Raw genomic sequence first — 18790 nt, 5'->3', positions numbered from 1 at the left:
GATTCTCCAGTTTGAATACATCCTAGCACTAGAAAAAGAATGCTAGAGGTGGAAATGGATAGAAGCAAAGGTTTCAATTCTTACCAACAATATACACTAGCTTGAAGCATATACAAAACTACAAAGCTTCACAGAAGTGACAGGATCCCTCCTCCACTGTATCTACACAAAGTGACTTTGAAGACCAGCCTTGATTACACAGTCAGCACAGACCAAACTAGACACACATCAGTACCCAGTGACTGGCAGCCAGTGTGGAAGGAGTGCACGTGTGGTAAGGTACTGCCCGGGGTTGATGAGAGGCCACAAAGCTGCACATTGAACAGGCCTAGAGGCTGTTCTGAGACTGTGGCAGCTGGATGGGCAATGCTTCTGCCAGAGAATTTCATCAGCACTCCCCAGTATTTAGTCAGAATTTCCCAGTATATTCTGCGATTGCCCCAGCAGTTCAGAGCCTGAAGCTGAAGGGAACAGAAGCCTGAGACTAGTGAGTTACACTGTTTCTTCAATCTCTGAGACTGACTAACTTCGTTAGCTCAATCTTCATTTCCCCCTAGATCAGTTCTGGACAACTCACAGCTAGTGCTCACACTACTAAGAGTTTACGTTACCTTGAATAAATTCTCTGTTTTCTTTCCAAAGGCTCGATGGTTCTGTCTGCTGCCTTCTTTGACAGCAGACTCCAAGTTTGTGAAGAGAGGCCAAAGGTGGTCATTAGAGTGGATAATGTAGCCATGAAGTGAGTATTCACCATCTGAGGCAAGGTAGGTATTTGCTGAATCTGTGTTACTGTAACCTTATGGGAAGAGAACAATTTTAACTAGCTTTGTTTCAGTCCTTTACAACTGTCATTTAAAAACTGAAGGTGTTTTCCTACATAGCTGTTAAGTAGCTAGCAAATCCTCACCTTAGGATCATATTAATTTTTCTCCAAAGATTTCTGAAATATTTTGAGAAGTCTTCTCTTCTTAAAGAAGCAGGTACTTTATTTATAAAGCAAACTTAGAAGCCAGAGATTTTTTTAATTTTTTTAACCAGAGTACCTCATTAACACACCTGATACCCAAGGGAGTTTATTAGAAGTTAATTCTTGACTGGATTTTTCTTTAGATAAGGGCTTCTCCTTCCATTAAATTCAAGACTTCTCCAGTATGTTTTGCCTTCAGGGCTTTCTCCTTGGTCTTGTCCTCTACCAGGAGTTGAAAGCTCCTTTATTTCCTTTTCTTGGCACTTGACCCTTTCAAGTATTACTATGTAATGATGCACATGAAAAACTTACAAATACACAATGCAGCCTGAAGAAGTTAATCCTAGTAACACCTCCCTCACCTACCCACACCTTCAAGCACTGTTTCAGTTAGGGGCACTAAAATTTAAGCGATTTTCCATGAAGAGACATTCCAGAGCTCTCCTCCTTAAAATCCCAATTTTTTACTAAAGATTGTGAACCTACATTGCTCCATCAGGGAATGGAAGTTGGTCCTTATTTTAGGCAGAATCACAGAATTATTTAGGTTGGAAAAGACCATCAAGACCATTAATCTAACACTGCCAAGTCCACCACTAAATCATGTCCCTAAGCACCATCTACATGTGTTTTAAGTAGCCCCCAGGGATGGTGACTCAACCACTTCCCAGGACAGTCTGTTCCAGTGCTCCACAACCCTTTCAGAGAAGACATGTTTCCTAATATCCAATCTGAACCTCTCCTGGTGCAGCTTGAGGCTATTTCCACTCACATCCTATATTTTTTTACTTGGGAGAAGAGACCCACACCCACCTGGCTACACCCTCCTTTCAGGCAGTTGTGGCGAGCGATCAGGTCTCCCTTCAGCCCCCTCCAGGCTAAACCACCCCAGCTCCCTCAGCCGCTCCTCACTTGTGCTCTGGACCCTTCACCAGCTTCACTGCCCTTCTCTGGGCACGGTCCAGCAGCTCAATGCCCTTCTTGTAATGAGGGGCCCAAAACTGGACACAGTACTTGAGGTACAGCCTCACCAATGCTGAGTACAGGGGCACAATCACTTCCCTGGACCTGCTGGCCACACTATTCCTGATACAAGCCAGGATGCTGTTGGCCTTCTTGTCCACCTGGGCACACTGCTGGCTCATCTTCAGCAGGCTGTTGACCAACACCCCCAGGTCCTTTTCCAACAGGCAGCTTTCCAGCCACTCCTCCCCAAGCCTGCAGCACAACACAGGGTTGTTGTGACCCAAGCGCACGACCTGAGCTACGACACTGCTCCCTGGGAATGCCCACTCTGCATTTTCATAGAAGTCTGGTCCATACTTTGCACAGAGAGCAAGAGCAATCTAAGGATTCCTCAAAGGAGACCTGAATGTGCTCATTAGACAAAGCCTGCCCCAAAATAATAAACAACAACAACCAGCTGCTAACAATGAAAGTAAAGCAGCAACAATCTGTCCCCCTTTCCTTCAAATCCAAGCTACCCACAATATCACATTACATCCTGTGACCTTCATGGCTTCTAGTCCTGCATGTCTTATGTGCAGCTGGGGGAAGGAGAAATCAGTCACCTTGTGGCGTCTTCTCCAGCAATCCAAGAGCAGCACATGCATCAAGGAGTCTCTCTGTTCCACACACAGAGGTTCCAACCTCATTTGCAATATCCTCAGCCTTCAGTGGACCTTTATTCTTCAGGTGATCAAACATCTTTAGCTTAGAGGCTACAAACAGAGCCTACATATAGGAAAAAACCATTTAGCATGCTGTGTTTAAAAGACTGCAATCAAGAAACAAAAGAAAGATACCTTCTGGCTACAGCTACTGGCCTTAAAGAAGTGCAACACCATTTAAGAAAACTCCTGAAAATTGGTATGATACCTTTCCTTCTTTTAGCAAAGTAAGAGAATTATGAACAGAATTTGGAAGAGAAAGGAACTCAAAGTATTCTGGAACACAGCCTAGAGATTTTGTAAGAAGACCACCTCTTTATTTGGGTATTTTGCATATCCCCATCTATAAAGCTTGTTTCATAAGGTTAAACGTTCTTAAGCACCAAAATCAATGCCAAAAGATCAAAATCAAATTTGATTTACTGAAAATGGAACTGGAACGCTTCCCTAAGGCAGTGTAACAGCTTCAGCTGCCATAATCTTGGTCTGTGTTTAATAAAAATTAAGGAGATAAAGGAAAAAAACACCCCAAACTTCAGAACACAACTGTACTACATACACACTTTAAAAGGACACGTACATACGGAATGGGGAAGAGACAACAGCTAGTTCCTGATGGCAAAGAAAAACCCATGAGCAATGCATCTGTGTAAACTGAAAACCTTAACTGAACTTGTAGAGATATGTTAACCAAACTAGAGAGGAAAAATAATGATAATATATATATATCTCCACTTGGAATCCAGTTGCAATTCTTTGGTTTCTGTATTCTGAAACTATTAGGATACCAAAATCCAGAGAATTTATATAGAGAGTAAGAGTGGAAGGGCACACAGTAGTCACAGAGTCTATCTGTTCCCAGCTACAGGCAATCCAAGCAGTTGGACTATATGATCACTGTAGGCCACTTCTAACTGTGACAGTTTATTCTATTTTAAAAATCAAAGAGAGTCAAGGGGGAAAAAATATTGACATTCTGTTTAAAAAAAAAATCAAACGCAGAAAAAGAGGAAGGTGTGCTACTGTGCATCTATACAATTTATCACCTTCATTCTCTGTTTTTCTGGTAAGAACATATAGCTGGGATTTATTAAAATCCAAGCTTTTGCAAGACTGAGCCTCTAGTCTTTTGGCTTCCAAGACCTGCCCAATCTTTGGAGTGGTATCACCCGGAAACTATAAGAACAGCAAAGCGAAGGTGAGAGCACAGAATGATTTGCATCAGCCAAGTTTTTGATCCTTTCTAGCATGCTCTAATTCTCAATTCAGGGGTGAGGCAAAAACAGTATCAAAGAGTAAAACACCCCAGAAGTCTGAGTATGGATCAGACCATGCAAACTCTGGACAGAGTAAGTCTGAGAAAGTGCAATTTAGCCCTGATCCCTTCCTGTTCTGCAGCAGCTGCTCGGAGTAAAATAGGCAGCAACATCTTTGCCTGCAGGAGATTTCACTCCGCTTTATGAAGCCCTTGAAACAACACTCAAGTCAACCTGAGAACTTTGCACTCTTGCCCCTTTGGTAAGTGAAGAAATGATGAGTTTTGTCAGATCACAGGAAACACTCATTGCAACTGGTAATTAATTTTACACAGATCCATGCCCTGAGGAAAAATTTTTGCCACCAGCTCAACATGAAACTCAGCACTTCATGCTACGACTTTACACTGAATGAGTGGGAAAGCTGCTTCTATTTACAGCCTCCACTGCACAAAAGCAAATATAGCATTGCATCACTGAATACAGTACACACAACGTGCAACAAAATGCTGATGATTCTCCATGTTATTTTTTTCCTTAGACTGAAGAAAGGCTAAGTATCATCTCACTCATTCAAGTACAGGAAAACTTGCTCCCTTTGGATACACAAGAAAGTTCCCAAACGCAGGAGTCTCAAGGCTGTTTGTTCCCCATCTCTCAATACTGCATTGCCCACCTGCAAACAGCACACCCACAAATCAACACCGACCACGCTACAGTTCTCCTCTAAAACTGAGCACAACTTTCTGCTGTTTCAGCAAAACCACTGTCCACTGTCCTACCTGTTTCCCTCCACCCCCCCTCAAATTTGTTGTATCTTTAGTTTCAGGTTTGTCATTTTACTTAAACAGTTTTTTCACCTCTTCCTGAACCATAAGTGACTTCATGGAGATCAGCAATCTATTAGAATGGTTGGTGTTCATTTCCCCTTCATCATTGTCTTCACTACACCAGAGCTGCAAGCAGGAATTTTGGCAGCACTTAGAAGGTCCAGCTACTCATTTCTCATCATATTTGGCTGCTACAGAAAACACGTGACCTCCTGTTTGTAAGCTGTTACGTGCCTGTCTCCATTAGGTACTGCATGGAGCCAATCTGCTAAACATACCTCAAACAAAACAGGGTATTAAAAAATAAAATAATCTCCTTAATAGGGAATAAAAATAAAATAAAATAAGATGTTCTAGATGTTTAATGCTAAGCATTAAAAGTTAGAATAGAATATACAATTCCTGTTGCAGTTCCAAGTCAGATAAGCTAACCATATTAAAGGATTTCTTTGCAGATTACGTAGAGGTAACTTCCTGCTGGACCTCTTGTGATGAGTTAAAATTTGAAAAAACAACCAACCACACACAAAAAAGTAAATAAAACCACCTTTTTTTTTCTTTCAAGAAATTATTTTTTTTTAAATCTAATGAGTATTTGAAATTTCATAGAACAATTAAAAGAAAACACACACAAAAAAAATATTTGCAATGCACCAGAAGTTTCTGCTGAGATTCTCTGGTACTTCAGTGGTTCTTTTTTACTCATACATTTATTAATACCTTCCTACCCCACTTACCCCAGCTTGAATATTGTGCTTTACCTGCTACATACTGAGTTCCAATGACACCATCACATCAGTCAGCAATGCAGTGAGTAGTTTTATTTCCCCCCCTCTTACCTTTGAAGCTCTAAACCCATCCATCAGCTCCAGAATTTTGGAGGGGAGTTTCACTGCGCTTCCCGACACTCCGTTCTGGTTTTCCAAAGGCACCACAAAACCAGTTCTGACACCGGAACCGTTTCCCGAACTGTGAACAGCTCCTGGAGAACAGGCCCCGCTGCTGCCCAACTTACTGGCGCCTTTGTGCTCTGTGAAATTCGAAGGTTCACTTTCTCCATCACTTAGGTTCTCAAAAGTGTCCACAGAAGGGATGGAGTCGTACTTTTTATGTTGTATGCTGTGTTTTGAGGGTGGATAGTATAACTCTGCCAGCTTTTTGCAGAAGTGATTCAGAGGAAATCCCACCACGTTCAGGAAGTCTCCGTGGACATACTCAACTAACATTCCACCGAGGGCCTGGATTCCATATCCACCAGCCTTGTCCCTGAGGGAGAGAAAGCAAAGACAACATGTACCTAATTGAGGTTAGGAGTAGCACAGAACACAAACAATCCACCAGTACTGCAGAGTCTGGAGTAAAGTCGGGTGTACTCAAGTTAAAGGCAGGTCAACTAGTTATAGTTGGTCATATAACTAGTATAGTTGGTCATACAGCAGGTCAACAACTTATAAATCACAACATAAAGGTAAGGATCATTATTTGTACTAAAGGTGAGTAGCCTATGGACTTCATGCTTCAGTCCAAGTGCCACAGCCACCCAAGCAGGAGGTGCATCAGCAGACTGCAGCCAGAGTGCACTGCCATAGGTTGCCTGGCATTCTCCAAACCCTGGCTACCAGAAAGGTAACATCAAGCACCACTGAGGCCCAGCACTGTCACTGGGTCACCCAGCTGCATACCGACCCCCGACCTATTCCCCAAGAAGCTGAAGGGCCTTTAGGAATCTGTTAGCTCCAAAAGAAGGCGTCTCAGAACTCAAGTGACTGTAGTATGCATCTTGCAGATCTCAGTCTTAAAAGTACCAAAAATGAGGATCAGGAAGTTAAGACCTTCTTGGGGAGGGGCAACCTATTCAAGTAGAGAATCTGGTACTATCCCATTTGGTCCTATCCAATTCTCACATAACCCTCTGAGATATAAGTAGGGTTGGGATTCACAATGCTGTGCTCTTAGATGTCACACTCATACCAAGAGTCTGGCACAGGAATGTAGTTTCACAGAAAGCAACCTTGGAAATTTTATTTGTCTTCAGGTGCAATTATGCAAATTCCACCACATGGAACTGATAAGATGCATTTTCACTGCTCACATTGAAGGAACAAGGCAGCTGGAAGCATGCTTACATGATAACACCAGAGTCTGAAAGCTTAACTCAGCAAGCCTTGAAACCAAAGGTCAGTCTCAGATCTATTAACTTCAGATAGTATGGAATTACACAAACTACTTGTGACAGGAGGTTGCTACACAAAGAAGAATGTTGATTTTTTCATCTTGTGTTTGCTCAGAAGCAGCTCTTTTCCAGATTCCCTTTCTGACAGGCTCCTGAGAGAAACAGGAGGAATCAGTGTTACAGAAAATAGGATTTTTTAAGTGCTATAAACTAGGAAACAGGCGTTCTCCTTTAATCTTCCATTTTAAAAAACCCTGTATAGCTTTGTCATAGTTTAAATTACTGTTTCTTTTATAACATACTTAAGACTTACACCATCTAAATTAGGAACATTCCAAACACTAAGAAGTCTTGCTATTTTTCAATGAAGTAGCAGTCCAGTAGGATGAAATCACTCTAGTATATACTGACAGAGAGGCAAAAAAATATTGTTATCACCACAAGCAGTGGTATCATACTCTCAGAAAGGACATTAACACAATGTGCCACATCTTGTTTATTTTTATACAGAACTTTACATTCTGGCATTGCACCCCGAGTAGGGTTTTCTATTGCAAGTACAGCTCCTAACCCACCATCATGAAGCTGTGTGGTTAATTCCACTGACTTTTCCACCAAGTCTCTTCCATGCTAAACCCCAGGATATATCAATATTTACATGGGTCTCAACCAGCTCTGGCCAATCTAACTGGCTTTTCTAACTGGATGATTCTATTAGCACAGCACTAACTTTTAAGGCTTCATTTATAATACTGTGCAGAGCACCAGTTCATTTTTCATTGTAGCAGAAAATGCAACTCACTTTAAAGACCTTTTGATAAATAATAAGATCACTGCTGCAACTGAAAACATTTTTCAGTAACTGACTGCTGTAGAGGATACACAATTTCAGCAGGAAGATGTGCAACATCCACTGGGTTTTGTCATTTTGTTTGTGGTTGTTGGTTTGGTTTGTTTGTTGGTTGTTTTTTTGGTTGTTCGTTTTTGGTTTTTTTTTTTAACACAGTACTAAGTCCATGTATACAATATTTGTGTTGCTCAAAACAGAACCAACCCACAAAGCAGCACTACTGCTCCTACAGAGAGATGCTTGGTTGGGTTCTAGGTAGGTTCACAACATCAGGAGCATAGGCACGACAGTTATACATGTGTCTTGGCCCATGCACAGTCATGGCTGTAGAAATACAGACAAATTTGAGCCACATTAGAAAATCCATCTGAGCTAGTGACTGGGCTCTGCTAATGGCCAGAAAGACTTAAGTACATCATCTTCACTGAACTAAACATTTAAAACACATGAGAAGCTGTACACTAATTTTTTGAGTCTCTGTTACTTAGCTGTCTGGATACCCACACTTATTTATCCTCACGTATCTACAAATTAGAAGTCCTACCTGTGGTTCCTTTAAATATGAGGTTAGTGGGTTTGTAGAGCACAGAGACAAAAACTACTGGCACAAGAGAGGTAAGGAGGAGCAGAATTTGGTCACCCTTCTCTCAGGAGAGACAACAGCTAGATGCCCAGTATACACACAGGGCACACACACATCATGGAACCAGAGATGTGCTTCCATTTGAAAAGGAAGAGAGACAGGCAGATACAGGAAAGATTTGGTACAACGTTCTGGTGAATGTAGAACAATTATTTCCTTTAGAGCAACACGATAGATTAAGAACAAACTGATTCTAGTGTAAGAACAGTACAGCTCCCCTTACCTCTGTAATCCTGCACCTGCAGGATTGTTGTCCTTACACTCTAAGAGCCAATAACCACAAGCTGTCCGTGAGCTAACCTGGGCTATGACACTGTAACTATTCACAAAATCCCTCAGATACATTTACTGTAGCTTTGAAGGAAGTAACTCTTAAGAGAAATCATACAAGGGAAGAAAGCCGAACAGTTACATTCTACATTTTATTACTCCATAGTTAAGTCTGGAACTGTAGAGCTGCAGCCTCTGTAAGCACCTCTTTCTCAGAGTGCAGTGGGGCCCTTTGGTTTCATTGCTACCACTCAAAGCAGAGCCAAAAACCACATAGGATCTTCAGGCTGGAAGTTGTGAGCAGAGGCAGAGGGAAAGATTACAAAATAAAAAGCTCAAAGAAGCCAGCAGAAACCAAGCCTACTCACTACACGAGCCCAAAGCAGCTAGGATTACTATGGCCCTTTTCCTACAGAGGGCCAGAAAAGCAGAATGGTCCATGGTTGGAAAGAAGAGGATTAAAGCAGAAAGGGAAAGGACATCTTTCTGCAGCCAAAGTTTTTGAGGGGTTTTTATAACCTTACTATATACCACCTTAGGAAGTATTTTTCCCTCCTCCCTTAAACATATATTATATGCTATACATATAGCTATATACTTTAGGAATTAGTCCATGTCACCAGTCACTTTTAAAGCATTATAGACCAATTTTCTACTTGCTGTAAAAGGAACTCAATCCAAACCTCAAGAGCACAAAAGAGTCAGTTTGATTTTAATTTTTCACGTGTTCATTGTCTTTCAGGGTTTCATAAGTTTAAATCACCGTTTAAAAAAATAAACAAATGGTCACTTGAACTGCAACAGTGTTTAGAAAAACCTGTATGCACATAAATGTGTCATCAGTTTGTGTGTCCACAGAGGAGAGAACAAAAACACCCAAACAAAAAGAAAAAACCAACTAAAACCCACTTCTCCTTACTGTCTTGCAAAATTTATAGGACACTATATTTAGTAGTTCCTTGCAAGGTCAGAGCAAATGCTTCCTATCCTCTGGATTGTATGAATAAAGCTTGGTTGGCTTCTGCTCCAGAGTAATGAAATACACTCTCTGAACCTTTGGTTCCTGAGAAACCCTTGCAGTCACACACCCTGTTTAGCAGGATGAACAGAATTACCCAGTGCTGCTCATAAATCATTTTATTGCAGCACAAAACTTCTAAAGTGATTTTTTTTTTCCAGAAGAAATAATCATAATATTTCAAAATATTTTTCAACTTGACATTCTTCCTAAAAATCTATGGTCCTTCTTCAAATTGCAACTTTCTGATCAGTTGCATACTAAAGATCCCTTTCCAAAAACCTCGCTAGGAATTTGTATTACAAACTGTATTCTTGCCAAAATATTCTTCTCTGCGTAATCCAATTTAGCTCTGGGAAGCTAAATAAGCTGGGAACTTTACATGTTCAGAAAGTATGCTCCATTTATACATAAACATTCCAATAGATCCAAAGTTCACCCTGGTTCTCCTTTCCCCAGTAAAACATGACTGTATAGTTTTACAACACAAACGAGTAAAAAACCACTGTGACTTAGGTCTTACACAGTCAGAACTGAAGTTACAGAGCCAAAAGTTCACCTCAGATCCCCAGATATGCAGAGTCCATAGTGCTAACTGTTGCCTGATTTGCCTTCAGCAAGCTGCAGCTAACACAAAAGAAAGGCAAATTCCATGAAGTCACATGTTTCCTTGTTGTAAAACTCCAAATAAGTACTTTTTTGATTTTAAACAATCTAGTCAGCTTCATCTTAGGAGTAGTTAGGCATTCTGTTCTCATCCTACTCCTTCTATGGAATCAGTGTTGTCTATATTGCAAGGGCAGAGGAAACAAACTAAGACAATTATGGCATAAGAACACACATAAACTGGTCACAAGTGAAAATGAAGTTGGTGTGTCTTGAATCAGAGCAATGCAATTTTGATAAAACTAAACAAAGTTGTAGCTTCTTTCAATAAAGTCCCACAATACCCTGAAGGTATCCAATGTTTACCTGTTTTACAATGAGAACTACTCATTGCCTCAAGTATCCAAGCTCCCAGGATGCCTCTGCTCACTGAGAGGTAATTTTATATTGCAGGAGCACTTGCTCTGACCCAGAGTATTTCAGCAATCTTCACTTCTCAAATTTTAAGGGTACAAAAAAGGTAGCTCACTTTCCCTGGAGGAATGATAGCTCTAGACAAGAACAGGATGACCTGCCTTGCATCACCCATGCTAACACATCTCAACCCTACACAGCAAAGTTTTGCAGAACACAGGGCAAAATGTTTAATGCTGGTGTCTAATAACATACCCTAAGCCCTGTTCTCAAGTGCTGTGTGGTAGCTTCAGGGTCTTACTTACATTGGCTCCCCGCTATGAATGTATTCCCACAACAGCTCTTCTGACAGGTCAGAAAATTTTACTTTAGTCTCTTCATAGAAATCAGTGACTTCTGTCTCTAGCTGATTGCCTACAGAAAGGAAGAGGTCTTATTAGAAACTGTATTTTAGAGAGTCTAACTTCTTTTCTTTTTTCCTTTTTTTCCAGTTTGTATTCAACACTTGTGCTTGGGAAAAGGGTACTACACAGCACTACGTGGCTAACAATGGGCTTTAGAGACAGTGGGCTCAATTTCCCCAAAAAAGTAGAAGCCTGCCTTTTCAACCTCTGCAGTCCTGTCGTGGGGTAACAGGTTGCTCTCCCTGCATGGGATGCACTCTGAAGTGAACGGTGCTTACGCAGGGCTAACTATGGACTGCTTGCACATGCACCCAGCAGTGAGTACAAAGAACACTACAAACACCCTCCTACCTTTATGACTGTTGCCAAAGAACTCTCAACACCACATCATAGTTAAGCACGTGGCTGTTATAAATCCTTGGATGTGAACGTGCAGCTCTATCTGTACTGCAGACTTGAGCATCCATCAGTCCCACGGGTGTAATTTTCAATTAATTCAGCCTTCTAGATCTACAAGTGGTTGAAAGGTGGCCAGAGGTGCAATAAAGTACTGCACATCTGGGCATGGACCCTGTTGCATGTGGCACACTGTGAATCTGTTACCACTGTAGGCTTTTCCAAAGTATTTCCAGAAGGCAACAGCCTTGCACAAATGAGTGTGCGTGTTACAGATCCACAGAGCAGACCAAGGGAAGAATGTGAACTAACTGCCAATGGTGTTAGTGTTGGGAAAACATTTAATGACACAGATGAAATGAAGCTGTTGCATATGGAGACCAGTTACCACATCTTTCAGTATTGATAAAGCACCCTATCAGCTCAAGATGAAAATTCCACCTGTAACATATATGGGGTACTTAACAACAGCATTCCAATTACAAACTAAAACATGTTCCAGAAAAGTCTTCCATTGATTGCATCACTTGGAGAATATGCAGACTTAAGATATTTTTATTCATTTGAACATGATGTGGCTTTAATCTGTAAACTTCAAATGAGATGTACTCTCATGGCATCAGGACTGCTTACTCTACCTTCCTAGAGTAAGCAATGAAAGGCATCATTATTCTTGCTGGATTGCTCACAGGTTGATAACATGTTCTACTTCTGTTGTAGCAGCTCCCTACTGTACTAGCACGTTAGTAAGATTACTGGATTACTGACTAGTAAGGATCAAGTCCTTATAAGAATAACTTAGATGAAAATACTGAGTTTTAATAAAGTGAGAGATGTACCTTTACTGCTGCAATGTATAATGGCCACGCCTGTGAACACACTGTGCTCTTTCCCACTCAACCTGTCAGGGAAAATAGAATGCATTAAGCAACAGTTTTATGAAATCTGCCACATGCAAAAGTGTTCTAGATAGTTACATTACTGCAGCCTGAAAAGCAGATCATTACATTAAGACACCACTTGATGGCTCTGACATGTATCCTAAATAAATATTTTCACTTATACTGAAATGGAAAAACATCAGCAAAGCAAAAGAAGTGTTATCAAGAGAGTCAGTCAGTCATTTCAAGTCTCCAAAATCCCACCTGTACTGATGTCCACAATTTGGAAACCAGTCCATGGCTTATTACCTTAGACAGTGAGAAGTGACTACTTCAAATGTGTATGGAAAAGCCAATCAGCAGCCACAGTACCAGCTGGCAATGAATAGCTAGGTGATGCAACTTAGGTCCACAAGCAACAGGCAACTACAGCTTACATACTTCTTTCACACAGCCTGGCGCCAGAGATGCCATGGCCAGCGCAGCCACAGGTGCAGAGGGCAGAGGAAGGGAGCCGACATTCCCTCTTGCCGCGGCTCCAGGGCGCCACGCTGTGGGCGATTAATTTTGAGGGCTTTGCTTTATTCATCTGATGTGTAAGGGACGGAGGTGTTAATGAACAGCACGAGAACTCGCATCTTTGAAGAGACTAGTTAAGGATCAGCACCCTAGAGATTAGCCAGACTGTTATTTGATGTGGTCAGAAACCTCTTGCACTCTGTCCCCCCAAGATTCCACACAATTCTAAGATGAAGCAGTGAGCAAAAATTTTAATTTAAGACCTTATATATAAATATGTATCATCTGCATTTTTTTCCTATTCCTAATTTTTACGTGCACTTCATATCCATGATTAAGAGACTGACCTACTGAACTTAAACCAAAAAGCCAGAACGTTTGTGTGTATTGTATTGTAGGCTAAGCTTTTTCTTTTTTTAAAAAAAGTACTATTTTTGAACTAAGCAAACTTGGCACGATTTCAAGAGAAAACAGTTGCAAAATCTCTTGCCAGACAGATTCCTTTGGGAATCTCGTACTAATAACATATGCTGCTGTCACTTTTTTTAAGACTACTATTTTTAAGTTAATAACATGCCACAATCAAAAAAAAAATCAGCCTGAATCACTGATGAGAAAAATTAAATCTAAAATAAGACTTACAGAGCAAGACTCCAAAAACTACCAAGCCACTTCTATTCTCTTTAGGAGATGTCAGAGTTAAAATGTGAACTGGTGAAGCGCTATCTTAGCCCTATAAAAAACCCAGTATGACCACTGGGTTCATCACATCTCATCCTTCAGAAAGGAGGTGACTAGAGTTGTGCTAAGATGTGCTTCTTCAAAATAAATTTTAAAAATGCATTACAACATACGTTAAATTTGTAGGAGAAACAAGCTTTTAGGAAAAAAAGCAGAAGCCTCGAACCCACCAGCCTACCATCCATGGAGAAGCCTGATGTAAGGTTTTTCCTCCTCAGTTAAACTACAGAATTGAAGACTGTCCATGAACACATATCACCATGTACCTTCTTGAATATGCAATTTTCTTGCATTACACATCAAGCCTCAAACCACTTCTGACAGTTCAGTCCACCTTCCCACCACGATTTCTCCTGGTACCTCCCCTTCTTCTGCCAGCTGAAGCATGTGTAGTGTCTTGTGACACCTGACTTTGAAAACCAAATCCAAGGGAAAACAAAACAGTTCTTTATGACCCTGATCAGCTTCCTAAGGTGAAGGGGCAAGATTAAGCAGCTGTGGGTAACGAAAGCACGTCCAACTTGTTCAGTGGCAGAACTGGCATATACTACATAAATTACTGAAAGATCAGTGGCCAGGGAGTTCTTCATATACGTTAGGGAATCTTTACAGCTCCTTTAAAAACAGCTCAATATGCAGATTAGGAATCTTACTTAAAAGTACAGACCTTGACAGCATCCTATACGCATCCTGCTTATCAACTGGTTTCTCCAGGATCTCCTCATCCACAGTCTGAAACAGAAAGACAGAGTGAGTATGCTCCTTTTTCTTACCTTTCAGAAGCTGAGGCCAGACATTATGTTTAAACCACGATTTCAGCCAGGGCTATAGTGTCAAGCACATGATGAGTGCAACACTGTGCCCTCCAGTTGCTGCAGTTCAAAGAAAAAGGTAATTCAACTCGTTCTCCCCTTAGTAACTGTTCACTGTCTGTGGAGATGGTAGGTAATGCCCACTACAAGGCACACCACTGAACACTTCACATGATCTAGACTTTGACAGCCACCAGCTGGCCAAGAACAGAATTTCCATTCCTTACTAGAGGATCCAAGGCAACACTTATGCACTACTAATGTCTCTGCAAAAACAGCAGCAGAGCTTCTAGCACACAAGGTATCAAAGATTTCCTTGTTGGGAAAAACCCCCAAAACTAAAACTCACAGCCACAATATCCAAAAGATGTATCACGCTGCAGGTATAACCTCTCAGTGAAGATAGTTTTCAAACTCTAACTTCAAGCCTAAAGATAGGAGTATTTTCTACACCGATCAGAAGAGACAATGCTAAACCACCATGAGACTTCTTACCACAATAGTGTCTGCTCCAATGACAACATCAGGTGTTCTCAGGTGTTTCTGCAAAGGCATAAAAAAGAAACTTGTTGCTGAAGAGGCAGAAAGAGCAAAATCTTTTAAAACTTAGGGTAAGAAAGCATGAGTGTGCTAGTTTACATGTAGGGCTCTATGCTGGCCTGAAAACCAAGCCAGTGTTTCTCCTTTCACGCTGTTTACAAAATACTGATCATTTATATTACCATGCAAGCAAGGAAAACAGGAGGCTTGAGGAGACCATTCTCAGGCTACAATTCTGCACAAGCATGTCACTGACAAACACCTGCATTCAGTAAAGAAATAACAGCATTCTCAAAGGCCACCTGATCTTCGAGGTGGCAGGCAGGACTCCTTTACAAGAAGCACCCTGAGAATGGAAGACAGGGAGTACAGTATTGAAGGCCTCTAGGATCATTCTTCCAAGGCAACTTTTGCTGAAAAAACCCTCACTTTCTTTAACTACACTTTGCTTACCTCTCCCAAAAGGGAACACATATGGTCCATTTTGGGAAACAGAGGTAGGGGGATAGTTTAATTGTGGTCTTTTGCAGGGTTTAAACTGTAACCTGTTCTTATAGCTTAGTTTTGGTTTACTTGCGCTTTATGAGGTAGTTATTATGTAACACAACAGGGCAGGAAATTTACCTATGCCTGTTATCACTGCATTTAAAATTTTGGAGGGAGGTGATTCTTCTACAGGAAGGCTGTTGATGTGCTTTAAATATCAGACTTAATAAAAACCATCATTAAAAAAATCCCTGTGTGAAGAAGCACTTTGAAACCCACCGTGCCAGCATTATCACCAGCAGTGTTTTGCAATGAAACCCCAAATTATGTCAAGCTACTGAGGCTGGGTTTAAAATCCACTCTCCTGCCATCGCATGGTTCTCTGAAAAGAAGTCGACAGCAACCTGGGTAACGATTGACATTGGAGATCATGCAATATTTGCTTTGAAGAATGGTGACATCTGGCAACATTGTTGTTTAAAGTGTTGGACATTCCTTTCCTGCCACCAGTATAGGGCCAACAAACACAGTCCTCTCTTATGGAGCTGTAATAAGAAATTACTGTGGTACATTTGGTGGGATCTAACCAGCCAGTCTTCTAAATAGGTTCTGGTAGAGAACAGCCTTATGTGCTCAAACACAGTGATCAAACAAGGGCAGAAATCAAATATGCTGCTAGTGGTTACTGCTTTTGGTAATCTTCAGGTTACAACATTGATGCCTTGATTATAGAACCTAAAATCATATCAGCCTCTTCCTTCTTAAATCACCTGTTTCTTTATCTACAATGCTTTAAAACAGAAGCTTTCTTCTTTTTCTGCCTTCCTCCAGCAGGTCTATGCTCACAAATTCTGAGCTATTCTCTTGTCACAACTGTTCAACTGAACTACTGTTGAAGGAACGCTACAGAAAAGCACTTGGGTTCACATCAGTGTGTTTTTCCATACAGCCTGACTCTACAATTTGTTCGTTCCAGGTATTTGGGACAAGCAACTGTCCAGTCACAATCCCAAATGCTGGAAGGAACTACCATGTATATATTCCAAGAAAGAGTCAGACATGCAATCCACTTCTGGTTTTGGAAAGCCTAAACAGCAGGCATGAGACCTTCTTTTGATTAGGTGAGTTAGTCTCAGGAAGTTATCCTTCCCAAGTGACAGGAAAACATCAGTTTCCTTTTAGTGGGGGAAACATACTCAGAGACCACCGAAGGAGCAAATTAAGTCAGTGACATACTCACTGCCAAAATAGCTGGTAACTTACTACATGCATTCTGTTCGCTACTTCAAGAGCTTTCTGCTTTGCTGTTTCCACAGCATACTCATAGGGGGCTGCAAAAGAGGATTTTTCAAGTGTCTCCTTAAACCAGGATGGAACCACCTCAAACCGCAGGCCCTGTAACACAGGAAAGCAATTGTCAATCTAATCTTGTTATTAAAGGTTGTTCCCAAGATATATTAAGTAAGTGGTAAATCTGGTTTCTGCTCTTTCCACTTTAATACCACCACAAGCACCAGGGGGAGGGGGAGAAAGAGCTTCTATGATGGTGTTTGATGTACACACACCTTGCATTTGCAAGCAGCCCAAAACAAACCCAAAACAATAGAGAAAAAACCAAACCCAAAATCAGAAAGAACTTTAGAACTCTATGCTTACTCGATTTATTCCTATTAGTTATTAGAATCTAATCACACTTGTAATTTCACTGTTCTATAAAAGTCTCACAGTATAAGCCTTATGTGCTTCATAAACAGACTATTCTGCTACTAGCTTGTTCCCAACTCAACCCCTCCACAGCACTTGTGCACCAGAAGCATGACCACCCACACTTTATTTGTTATTGCACATGTGATAAACAGAAAACAAGAACCAGTTTCTGTATGGTTTTGTCAAAAAACTCTATTTTTTCCTACTCTTTTCCTCCAGGTTATACCTGTACTGGTACCAAACTCAGCAGGCACATTATATTCCTCATAACTTAGTCCATGCTTGAACGCTGATGCTTCACCACATCTCTGTATTTTGGAGAGGATATACTTTTTTTTTCTCACTTACATTCAGCTTCTCAAAGAACAGCAACACTAAGAAACCCAAATTTATTGTACTGTAATACTCAGGAGACATTCAAAGGACTCCTGCAGCCTGCCCTGTGAGGTCCCCATGATCCTCCACAGGGGCTAAAGGATCTCAAAGAAGGTTCATGGCTTCCTTTGTGCCCCGTAAAGTGCTCTACAGAAAGAAGGAGCAATTGCCTTATTCCCCTTGCCTCCTCCAAATACATATCCCATTAAGTTTTCATATGTTCCAGAAGCCTCAGTTGAATTTTCAGAAGTTTGGGTATTAAGGGCAGTGGAAGCACATTACTCGAGCCCGTGCAAGGTATTCCAAACCTTTTTATTAAACACTAGAAGTGATTATTCAGGCATTTCTCCGTCTGAGCACGGCTTCTGCTTGCTTAATCACACCCTCTCCCTGCCAGCAGAGCCCTTCAACCCGCTCTCAGGTTTATCCGATCGCACCCAGAAAGAAAACCTGACCAAGGCGAATGGGGAGCGAGGAAGAAAATAAAGCACAATTCATGAAGTAAGCCGGCTGCGGCTCAGGGAACAGGATGGGACCGCAGCCGGCCGACCCCGGGGCCGCGCACCCCTGCCCGGGCTGTCACCGGGCCCGGCGCCTGCGCCCCCGCCATCGCCGCCAACCACAAGGCGGAGGAGGCGCGGCTCCGGCGGCCTGTGTCCGCCCTGGGCCATCAACCCCCGGGAGCACACGGGCGAGAGGTAACTGCCCCGCAGGCCCGGCTCGGCCAAGCACCGAGGCGGCCGCTGCCCGCGCCCCGGGCGGGAGGGCCCGAGGGGCAGCACCGCCGGCCTTCTCCCCTGCCCTGGGAAGGGGAGGCGAGGCGAGCGGCCCGCCCGCACTCACCACGTTGGTGAGGATCTCCTGCCGCCGCGGCGAGGCGCTGGCTAGCACCACCCGCTTGTTGACCAGCTTCCTTAGCACCGGGTTCAACACCATGGCTGCCGGCACGCCTCAGCCTCCCGCTCAGATCGGGGCGGGGAAACGGCGGCGACGGGTTTATACGGCGTCGGGGCCGCAGGGCGGAGCCGGGTCGGGGCCGTCCCAGCGAGCCTCGGAGGCCCCGCGGGGCGAAGGTGGGTCGGTGTCTCCAGGGGCTGGCTGCTGGCTTCCAGCTTCCTGGATAGCATGGCATGGCTCGGCTTTGCCAGCCAGCCCGCCTGCCTGCCTGCCTGCCCGCCTGCCTGCCTGCCCGCCCTCCCTCTCGCCTGCTTCCCCCCTTCCCTCTTGCGCTC

At 42.4% G+C, this 18790-nt stretch overlaps 1 protein-coding gene across 3 annotated transcripts in view; it reads right to left on the bottom strand.

Moving 5' to 3' along the window:
• Positions 1–18508, bottom strand: part of ASMTL (acetylserotonin O-methyltransferase like) — a 28787-nt gene extending 10279 nt beyond the window's left edge. For all 3 annotated transcript variants that reach the window (XM_084266305.1, XM_084266303.1, XM_084266304.1), the window contains exons 1-9: positions 18402–18508; positions 16740–16871; positions 14946–14993; positions 14306–14370; positions 12337–12398; positions 11003–11111; positions 5563–5989; positions 2539–2701; positions 612–796 (exon numbers count right to left, since the gene is read on the bottom strand). In XM_084266305.1, the coding sequence (XP_084122431.1) occupies positions 612–796; positions 2539–2701; positions 5563–5989; positions 11003–11111; positions 12337–12398; positions 14306–14370; positions 14946–14993; positions 16740–16871; positions 18402–18494 (1284 nt within the window). In that variant the 5' untranslated portion in view covers positions 18495–18508. The remainder of the gene's footprint in view (positions 1–611; positions 797–2538; positions 2702–5562; positions 5990–11002; positions 11112–12336; positions 12399–14305; positions 14371–14945; positions 14994–16739; positions 16872–18401) is intronic.
• Positions 18509–18790: the final 282 nt, after the last annotated feature.

Source organism: Gallinula chloropus, assembly GCF_964237585.1.
Source record: "Gallinula chloropus genome assembly, chromosome: 1".
Lineage (NCBI taxonomy): Eukaryota > Metazoa > Chordata > Aves > Gruiformes > Rallidae > Gallinula > Gallinula chloropus.
Note: the sequence above shows the minus strand (reverse complement) of the source record. Positions and strands in the feature narration are given on the sequence as shown.